The 10,888-nt window shown below is 49.7% G+C and overlaps 1 protein-coding gene across 3 annotated transcripts in view; it reads right to left on the bottom strand.

The window, feature by feature from the left end:
• Positions 1-10,888, bottom strand: part of Ptpn11 (protein tyrosine phosphatase non-receptor type 11) — a 60,115-nt gene that overhangs the window by 11,051 nt on the left and 38,176 nt on the right. For 2 of the 3 annotated variants that reach the window (XM_029533535.1, XM_029533536.1), the window contains exons 10-13: positions 8,895-9,026; positions 4,415-4,581; positions 3,433-3,500; positions 2,824-2,975 (exon numbers count right to left, since the gene is read on the bottom strand). In XM_029533535.1, coding sequence (XP_029389395.1) covers positions 2,824-2,975; positions 3,433-3,500; positions 4,415-4,581; positions 8,895-9,026 — 519 coding nt within the window. The remainder of the gene's footprint in view (positions 1-2,823; positions 2,976-3,432; positions 3,501-4,414; positions 4,582-8,894; positions 9,027-10,888) is intronic. The other variant, XM_021222713.2, reaches the window with a different exon arrangement.

Here is a 10,888-nt window from a genome sequence, read left to right on the forward strand (position 1 = left end):
AAATAAAAAAAAAAAAAAAAAAAAAGGCAAAAAAACCAACCTCTCAACAAAACTGCAGTGGCACAGCTTGGCATTGGTGGTACACTCTATTGATCCCAGTGCTTTTGGGGCAGAGGCAGGTGGATTTCTGAGTTCGAGGCCAGCCTGGTCTACAGAGTGAGTTCCAGGACAGCAAGGGCTACACATACAAAGAAACACTATCAAAACTCTATCTTGAAAGAACAAACAAAAAGCCCTGCAGTACAAGAGGCAGTCTTAGTAAGTCACTCGGGACTGTCCCTACAGTGCTCTCTGTCCCGTCCTCCACTCGGCCCTCTGTGTATCTCTTTCTTGCTGGCAAGTGTGTGTGTTTTGTATGTCTTCGTCTCTCTGTCTCACTCCCCCTCTTTTCCCACGGTTCTCCACCCAACTGCCACTTTCTTGTTTTCATTTAACCTTCTTTAGCAAATTCTTTTACTCCCAAAGGGCTTAACTCACCCCAAGTTGGAAGATGACTACATTTTGAACTAATTCATTAACCTAAATGAGTTTTATCCTGTTGCTTAATTTAAGAATCCGCTGGGCTCGGGCTGGAGTCACCGTGCAGTGGTAAAGGGTGCCAAGTGCTTCTGCAGATGAAAGCTAAGTTGCCATCAGCAACCTTGGGCAGCGCACATCCTGGGCCAAGGGGTCTGATCCCTCCTCCTTCCACACACGGACACAGGCTCACACACACTGAAATTCAATTTAAAAATAAGCAGGGAGGCGGGTAGTTGACTGTTTTGTGTGCACTCACTCTTGTGTGTGCACTCACTCTTGTGTATGCAGTGAGTTTTCTTTTTCACTGTTGCTTTGTTGTTTTTGCAGCGTTGTCCTATATAGCTCTCACGAACCTGGAACTCAGTACACAGCCAAAGAGAACCTTGAATTTCTGACCTGTCTTGGTCTCTCAAGTGCTGAGGTTCAGGCACACACCAGCACTTCAGGTTTACATGGGGCCAACCACAGCTCTGTGTGTGCTAGGCAAGCACCAGGCCAACTGAGCTACAGCCCCAGCCCAAACCATACACGCAGAAGTGTATGCTTATTTTTGAGACATGGGCCTCACTATGTAGCTCCGGCTGTCCTAGACCACACTACGTAAGCAAGGCTGACTTTGAGCTCACAGAGGTCAGTCTTTTCTCTGGGTGCTAGGCTTAAAGGCTTGTCCCACCACAACCCACCCCTCCTATGTATTTTTTAAACACTGAAGTTCCATATTCCAAAATCAGAGTTAATACCAAGTGCTAACACATACTAGTATCAAAAAATGGATTAGCTGAATGAATGACTGTATGAATGAATGAATGAATGAATGAACGAACGAAAGAATGAGTGAGTGAGATCAACCAAGTTACTAAATAAAATATTTTTCCCCAAAAATTATTTCCTAAATCCAACTTACAGCCTCAGTCTTAATGGTCTCAGTGCCAAGAAGCAATCTGAAGGCACCAAACAGCAGCCCCCCAATGAGGAGCAGCCCCCTCAATTCCAGCTCAAACACAAACCCAGATGGAACAGAGGACTTCTCCCGACAAGATGACAGCATCTCCTGAATGTGTCTGACCAGGCTTAGCAACCATGTGCTGCCTCTTTATTCCCTGAGCATCTTTTAAACTATGAGTGGTCCCAATTAAGTGTAAACTGGGAGACACGTATGAAAGAACTTTAGGGTAGCCATGCACATTCAGAGGAGGGGAAGTGCAAGTCAGTAGTACAGTGCTAACTTAGTGTGCATGAGGCTCTGGGGTACAGCTCAGGGCAGAGTTCTGAGCTAGCGTGCATGAGGCCCTAGGTTTGTTCTTTTTTAACACCAAAAAAAAAAAAAAAAGACCTGTTTACGCTGAATTCATATTTAAAAACCTAAAGTTGGGGATGGGTGGCTTATTAATCAATCATGTGACCTCCTGACAGACACAGTGTCCATGTGAGGACCTAAACTCAGGAAGGGCCCTTCCCTCTGGCTCTCAAGGGGGATGGTATGGTTCTCCTACTGTTCCAGGCCAGTATTATTGTCCACACCTTTAATCACAACATTTGGGAGGCAGAACAGGTGCATCACTTTGAGTTCAAGGCCAGTCTGATCTACAAATTGGGTTTCAGGCCAGCCAGGGCTACACGGCGAGGTGATCACTTTTTTTTTTTTTTAAATCTACTCATTAAGAGACAGCCTGCCACCCTATGACATGCACCAAGATCCCTCTCCTGGGCTTTTTGGAAAGCAATAGCAATAAAAAGGACAACTGTGGTTGGTGTTTAGACACCACCCATCTGCTGCAGCACAACAGGGTTTGGGAGGGGAATAAGAGAAGCTCCCCATAGGAACAGCTCTCCTCATCTCCCTCAGCTTGGCGCATCCTAATTAGCTCAGCTTTGTGTCTGTTATGAATAGTCTCACATGGAAAGGCTCCAACTGCACACTCTTCATTATGCATAGCTTATTAAAATTGAAATTCACTGTTTCAATGCAGCCAAATTAGTGGCTCAAACTGCCACGCTCTATTAAAAATAAGGCATTCATTTTACAAGGCAGAATCAGGATAGATCAATCTAGAACAAAGCTGAAATGGCTGGAAACTGTGGGCCCTGAGTTCTAAGCCTAGCATAGGAAAGTCACTTCCTCTTTGTAAGGCAGAGCCTTGACTGCCGCTCATGACGATGGCACCACACTTCCCTCAACTGGGAGGCAGTGGATGCTGACCACAGCTTACAGGGAGACCAACTGTTAACATTTTCCACATGAAGAGAGCACGTCCAGGAAGCCTAGACAGGAGCTGAGCCACATGTCAGAGCCTCATTCCATACCTGCTCCTCCTCGATCCGGCGCTGCAGCGTCTCTATGTAATGCTGGACGGCCATGTAGATGAACCGGTATTGTGCTTCTGTCTGGACCATCCCTGACCTCTGGGACCGCACCATCTGAATGGTTTTAGGAACGTCGATGTCACAGTCCACACCTGCAAAGCACAGACCCTAAAGCTGCAGGAGCACCGCCTTCCACAGCAAGACAAGACAGAGAGCCAGTCCTTCCCATCCCACTAGCCATGCGGGTGCAGGGCAGGACTCCTGAGCCAACGCTCACAGCGATGCCAGGAAATGCCAGGACAAAGTGCTGGGGTCAGAAGCCCCTCGCTCCCCAAGAATGCCACCCCACACCAGGGCAGAGGATGAGTAGCAGGAAGGGCCATGTGACACAGGTGACAGAAGAGATGGTGATGGGACCAGAGAGCTAGGACTGTTTTTTAGCAAAACTCATTGAAAGTGAATCTCATCCAGATTTCCATAACTGCTTCTTTCTCCTGCAAATTCTCTCTCCCAGACTACTTTTCCTGGCACTCTCCTGTCACAAACTTGGCACTCTTCTGTCACAAATTTGAACAGGAATTATGGCTTCTTGTCCTCCAGATGACCTACCTTTCTCTCGAATGATGTCGATAAGGATATCAATCACAATGAACGTTCCTGTCCGGCCAATCCCGGCACTGTAGGTAGAAGATTAAGAGCAGGGTGCTAAAGTGATGGAGTTTCACTCAGAACCAAGCTATCAATGTTGACGGGCTCTCTACTGTGTGTCCCACGATGCATTTCGAGAATTATCCTATCAGCTCCTCCTGCCCGTCCACAGGGGATCAGTCCTGGCATGGCCCCCCTAGGGTATCCTTGTTCCCCATCTTTGGAGTGGGGGTGCGGGGGTGTGACAATACCTGGGGGGGGGGCGCCACCATGAGGTTCACAGTGCTGAGACTGGGGGCCCTGAACAACGAATGGCATCTTTTCTCTACTCCCGAGTTTCATACAACTTTTACTTGAAAACAGTTGGACAAATTATGGCTCTTCTGGGCATAGAAACTTGCCCACAGACTCGTGGCTTCCTGTCTTAAAGGCCACAGCAGATACTCAGAGGAAGAAAGGTGTGTTCGTTTCTATCCTAAATAGCCAAAACCTAGCTGCAAAACCTACATTTATGGTGGTTTAAAAACAAAAACAAACAAACAAACAAAAAAATCTGAACAGTCCAGCTGTGGTGGTACAGCCCTGTTACCACAACATTCTGGAGACAGAGGTAGTGGCCAACCTGGACTACATAGTGAAATTCTATCTCAAAATAACAACAACCAAAAAAGTGACCGATGAGGAAAGCTTCACTCGTGTCTGGGCTGGCTCAGCATACGAATGAGACTGTAGAAAACCAAAGCAGCCCTCATAGAACCATACACTCTGCTGTGGTGACCCTGGGGCAGCCTCCACGAAGGTCTATGTGGGAAGGATTGCCCTCAGAATGAGCAGTCTGCAGAGTGCTGGGAACAGTGTGTCTGTCACATCCCTACCGAGGACAACTGACTTCCTAGCCCCTAAGTAACAGAAACTATTAAAGGAGAGCAAGCTAGGCTGTCACCTGCAGTGAACCACGACAGGGCCTGCATCCACGATGCTCTCCTGCTTATGGTGGACCTCCTCCAGGAAGTCCAGCACACCTCCAGGGTCACTAGGCACGCCATGGTCTGGCCAGGTCCGAAAGTGGTACTGCCAGACGGTTCTCTCTGTGTTTCCCTGGAGTAGAGCCAAGAAAAGCCAGAACAGAATTAAATAAACCAAGGGCTGAGGAGTCACGGCGGCTGCTGACCTTTCCTGGTGCCTTGCAGATGGAAAGCCACTCTCTGGTGCCCAGGAGTGCTTCTCTGGCAATCAATGGGTCAGCCTGGAAGGAGCATCTGCCTGTCAGGTGATCCAAGACATCGAGCAAGGCAATTTGTAGCATCTTCTGACAAAATGTAGCCAAGGCACATCCCAGAGTCCTCAGAGCAGGCCATATTCCCCGACTCCTCCGTCAGGCAGCACTCAACTTCAGAGGCCACGGAGGCCCCTAGGACTGTAGCCTGTCTTCCCAACTAGCAGCCTGGCAAACTCCAGCTCCCTCAAGCATCTGCCCTTGCAGCCATCCACGCCCATTACAGCACTGTCACAGCCAGACGACAATGGGCTTTGTGAATTACACAGTGAGACTTGGGCTCAAATCCCAGGCAGCTCCTTAACACAGAGTCAAACCCCCAAATGTATTTGCAAAGACCTGTTTCTCACACAGAGGGTTAAAGCAGCTGAACAAAGGCCCTCCCAGCTAACAGAAGTAATGGTAAGGACGGAGAATATCCTGGCTGCTCTTAGTGACAACAGCGCCGAGGGATCAACAGAGGCACCAGGACCACTTTGACCACAGAAGCTCAAAGCTGGCTCAGAGGAAAGGAAAGGAAGAAGAGAGGGTGGGAAGGACAGAAGCTCAAAGCTGGCCTGGAACAGCCACCAATGACTTTCCCATGAAGACAAGCCAGGAAACACTAAGGAAAGGGAGGGGGGCGGGGGGCGGACGCAAGAGAGAGGAAAAGAAGAAGAGACGGTTGGAAGGGCAAAGGGTATGAAGGGGAGAGAATGGAAAGGCAGGGGGTCAGAGGGAGGGAGGGAGGCTTCAATGCCGACCAACACTGATGAACTGTGCCTTACATCCAAGGACGCTTGCTGGGATTAAAAAATCTCCTGAGTGCTACATGCATCCAATCTGCTGATGTCACGGAAAACTAACCTTGGCGTTTCTAAGTGATTGAAACCCAGGCAGCTTCGTGGGTCACAGACAGGCCAGCAAGAGAAACAGAGCATGCACGGCAGCACTGCATAGCAGCACCCCATCTTAGCCAGGGCATCTCTATACATCAGTGCTATTCAGTAGGTGACTTGTCATAGCAAGGTGGGAGCCGGAGGGACCCATGTTAGCCTCTATGCCAGGGTAAGAGCGCAAGTGTGCCACCATCTCCCATACCTCCCTCTCAAAATCTCCTGGCACACAAGATGGAGCAAGCCCTGCAGCATTCTCTGTACTCAGAGACAAGCCACACAACACACATTCCTTTCAAAGGAGGGGGTGTTGAGCAAGATGAATAGCTTTTTGCTAGCACCAAAAGAAAGAAACTGCCTGCCTGCTACTCAGAAACACTGACAAGCCTGACAGTTCATCATGAGATGTCACAAAAGGGCTGGCAAGGCCGCTCAGCAGGTAAAGACACCTGCCACCAAACCTGACAAGCCCAGAGAACCAACTCCAGAAAGCTGTTCTCTGACCACCACAGGTGTGCCAAGAGGAACACACCTCTTGTGGCTTATACACACCATACCCACGCCCCTCCGAGAATACAGGAAACAGCCCTTTCTGCTCACCATCAGCCCTAGGCTCTGCTCCTCCTGCTCTCCCAGCTCTACAGGGGAAAGCTGTGGTCTGGAACCAGCCTACCCACAATACACTGGGTCACAGTCCTCTGCCCAGCCTCCTTGACAGCGGCACTCCATGGCTCAAAGGCATTTCCACAGGATCCCTGTTGCCCTTCCTGAAGCCTACTCTGCAAGTCTGGAGGATACAGGGTCACCCTGTGCTCACCCAACCATCACTTCCACTACAAGGATCCCAAGCCAGTCTCTGCTGTCCAGTTCTCCTGCACTCCCTCAGCCAATGCCCACCGTCTCACCTCACCTCACCGCTCTAGGAAGCAGCCTCCAACTGCTCCTGAGCTCTCCCTGCCTCATCCCCTGCAGTTGTGTGGGTCAGAGGGTGAGTGCTCAGCGCCTGCTGTGGCTGCCTAGGTCCCTGACCCATCTCGGCACACTTCGTCTTGGCACTAACTGCACTCTATAGTGACACATCAGGGCATGTGATTCAACACAATCTGGACCGTGGAGTGTAACCGAGAGAGCGAGACAGCACCTGTGTTGTCTGTCCCCAACAAGCAGCACAGTGCTAGAAACGTATGTGCATCGAAACGCTTCTGACATCCGATGGAGATGCCTACTCAACAGCTCAGTTCAATGCATCCACACGGCAGTTCTGCATCTGGCTTCTTACAAGGGCCACAACAATGCTGTCCACTCAGACTCATGACTCTGAGACACCTTGGGTCTCTCTTTCCCCTCCAATAGCCAAACTGCCCCAACCCCCTGCACATGCCTTTCCAGCCTGACTCTCACTGCTTCTATTCCATTCCCATCCAAAGGAGTAAGCGCAGCAGGAACGATCACTGCTGGAGACATGCAGAACAGGTCAAGGACCTAGACCCACACAGAGGCCTCCCAGAACACAGCTGCAGACGTGCTCACTAGGCACAAGAATTGAGACAAGGGGCTGAAGAGATGGCTCAGCGGTTAAGAGAACAGACTGCTCTTCCAGAGGACCTGAGTTCAATTCCCAGCAACCACATGGTGGCTCACAACCATCTGCAATGGGATCTGATGCCCTCTTCTGGTGTGTCTGAAAACAGCTACAGTGTACTCATATAAATAATACATAAATAAAACTTAAAGAAAAAAAGATTGATTTAAAAAGTAATAATAATTAATTGAGACAAGTTCCAAATGGTGGATAAAGCTCTTAATACAACATCCTCAAACCACATGGTAGAGAGAGAGAACCAATTCCCACAAATGGTGCTCTAACCTTTGCATACATACTGGTATGCACACACACGCGCGCGCGCACACACACACACACACACACACACACACACACACATGATAAATGTAAAAAAGAATAAGTAAACTTTAATACCCAGGAGCAAGGCATTGGGGTATGCCTTTAATTCCAGACAGAGACAGGGGAAATCTCAGAGTTTAAGGCTAACCTGGTAATACTGCAAGTTCCAGGCCAGCCAGATAACCAAAGTAACAATACTCAGACAGTCACAGCGGCACAGACCTTTAATCCCAGCACTAGGGAGGCAGATGCAGGAAGATAGCTGTGAATTTGAGCCCATCCTGTCTCTGTAGCCAGTTCCAGGTCAGTCAGGGATACACAGTGAAACCCTGTCTCTTAGTAGTAGTAGTAGTAGCAGCAGCAGCAACAGCAGTAATCTTATTTACAATAGTAGTAAATGTTATAAATAATAATTAATTTATTTATTTCTAAGGCTATTTCCAACAAGACGTAACCAAGAGTATTTCTGCAACACCCTCCTGAAACTCTCCTGCCCAGTACCCCATTTTCCTGCAGTCAGCATTTCAGGATGTGGCTCAAACAACGCCTGTGCCCAGAAGGTTACCCAGAGGCCCAGCCTCACTCCAGCCGGGGAAGCCACACTCAGGTCACCGCAGCCTAAAGCACTGCTATCTAAGTGCAGGGCTTCTCAGCACACCCGACTTTAATCGAAGACAAAAGTGCATTTCTTCATCTAGAAATCCCCAAAGAGATCTAACAAGGCCCTTGTAAACACACAACAAAATGACTCCAAACTGAATCCTGTTTTGTTCCAGGACTAATCCTGAGCCACAAGCCATGGAGAAGAGCTACAGCACAGCCCTGATCACAGAGAGGCCTGGGACAGTTGCTGCTCCCCTACTTGGAGCCTGTTCTTCTGCCTGCATGCATGGCCCCTCTGGTTGACAACTCAGCAAGTGTCACCTCTCAGAGGCCCTACCTACCTACCCTGTCTCATGTCACAAGAGTTGAAGGCTGCCATGCAGTGGTGGCACAAGCCTTTAGTCCCAGCACTTGGGAAGCAGAGGCAGGATTTCTGAGTTCGATGCCAGCCTGGTCTAAGAGTGAGTTCCAGGACAGTCATGGACTACACAGAGGAAACCCTGTCTCGAAAAACCACAAAGAAAAAAGAGTTGAGGGCCAGGAAGCTGGCAGTTACCCTTACCCACGTCTCTCCACGCTCTGTGAGGGCAGAACCTGTGTCTGCCTTGCTCACAGGGAAGATAGTGGCAAACTGGGTCCAACAGCTATGAGGCACCCAACCAGTGAGTGACAGAACACAGGACAAAGGTTGAATGTGAGCAGAGTACCACAGTGACTGCGAACCATGGACAGCTACATGGTGTCTAGAATACGACAATATACTTACTTGTCCGACCTTAGAGAGTTTGAGCTCTCGTAAGGTGTAGTCGTGGGCAGCACTTTCTTTGACGTTCCTAACACGCATGACCCCGTATTCTTTGAGCGCATACTCATCAGGCCAGTACTTGACACATTTGCTCTGGAAGGAACCACAAGGAGCCTATTAATTAATGTCCAAATCCCTAGTCAAAGTCCAGGCCTGCCGGTGACAGCAGCGGGGGCAGGAGCCCGCCTCCATCCTCTAGAATGTCAACAAGAGAGCAATGTAAATGAGCAAGGCTGGCCACAGGAGGGAGGACAGGAGGTGTCGAAGGCTGGCCTGATGCCCACCCCATCCCCCACCCCACCCCACCCCACACCCCACCCCGCACCCCACCCCACCCCACCCCACCCCACCCACTAGCTGCCAGAACAGAGTCAACACCTGCTTATTCAGCTCTGAGGATGAAACAGGCAAAGTGGGAGGGACCAGCCAATGGAGAACTGTCCCCAGGCAAGCATTACTTATAATTCCAGCATTCTACCAGTTGTTCTGAGGGGATGGGCAGATGGCCGACACTGTCCTATCAGGTGTGCCCTGATTTCTCTGACCCAAGGGTGAACAGCTCACTCAGAGTGGCAGCCAGGGTTCTGATATGCAGGCTCATCTGACACCAACCACACACCAGCTTCCCAAAACCGAGAACACAGTCTGCAATGGCTGCTGGCTTAGAGAACAGATGGGGGAAGCACACTCCGTTACGAGTATTGGCAATTGGGAAGCAGAAGCAGGCAAGCCTCTGTGAGCTCAGGGCCAACCTGGTCTACATAGCAAGTTCCAGGCCAGCTAGAGCTGCATAGTGGTACCCTGAACAGATGGACTGAAAGCTGAGTGTGCACACTTGTAGTCCTTGAAGACAGAGGCAGGAGAATCTCTTCAAGTGTAAGTCTGGATTGCTCTACATAGTAAATAGCAGGCCAGCCAGAACTATATAGCAAGACCCTGTTTCAAAACAAACAACAGGGCAGGCAGCTGAGAAAAAAGTAAGGATGACATAAAGGGAAGAGGCCGTGTCCAGCTGAGGAATGAGCCTGTGTTGTCTCCAAGAGGAGCAGTTCCATCATCTACCAATGATGAGTCCAAGGCAACAGTCAACCCTGACGCTCACCTTTTAAAACCACCCATGAACATCAGCAAGCGAAGTTTATATCAAAGTCCAGAAATGCAGAGTAGCTTACAGATGGAGAAAAAGAACAGGACAGCTAGCTACAGAGCTTAGTAAATAACCCAGAGAGGACCCCCAAGGCACAAGGAGCAGCTGATGGAATGGTGTGATCTCTTATTCTAAATTCAGCCGCCCCTCTGCATTTGACAGTCTGGTGGGATCTCTATCATTGCCAATGTAATGGCTGTTTTCTGTCCAATCAATTCAGAGGATTGCTCTGGTCACTACAGAGGCCTCAACAGAGAACACAAAACCATCATGCCTTGAAAAGGGACATTTTAGCTGACTCACAACACCTGCAACCCTCTGCTTAGTTTTTTGCATGTTGCAGGACTGCTACGTAGGAGAGCTGCCACAATCTGGTTTTGCTTCTGTGCAGTGAGGGACACAGGCTGTAACAAAGGCTGTGAAGAGGCTCCAAGACTACTGTGCACACTCCCAGGGTGACATGAAGGACTGGGTCCAGGAGGTGAGGACTGGAGCTGAGCACTGGCACCAGGTCCCATCCTGCCCCGTCTCCCTGCTCTGGGGTTTCCAACTGCACTTCCAGGAGTGGCCAACCTGATTCCTCTGTGCCAGATGAACTCTGACATCTCCATTAAGCAGAAAGCAGGAACTGGGAGAGCTGTAAGTGAGAAGAGCCCAGGGACTCAGGACACCTAACATCACTACTAAAGACAAGCAAAAATACACCAACCGCCGGGCGTGGTGGCGCACACCTTTAATCCCAGCACTCGGGAGGCAGAGGCAGGCGGATTTCTGAGTTCGAGGCCAGCCTGGTCTACAGAGTGAGTTT

This window comes from Mus pahari, chromosome 23 (genome assembly GCF_900095145.1).
Source record: "Mus pahari chromosome 23, PAHARI_EIJ_v1.1, whole genome shotgun sequence".
Classification (NCBI taxonomy): Eukaryota; Metazoa; Chordata; class Mammalia; order Rodentia; family Muridae; genus Mus; species Mus pahari.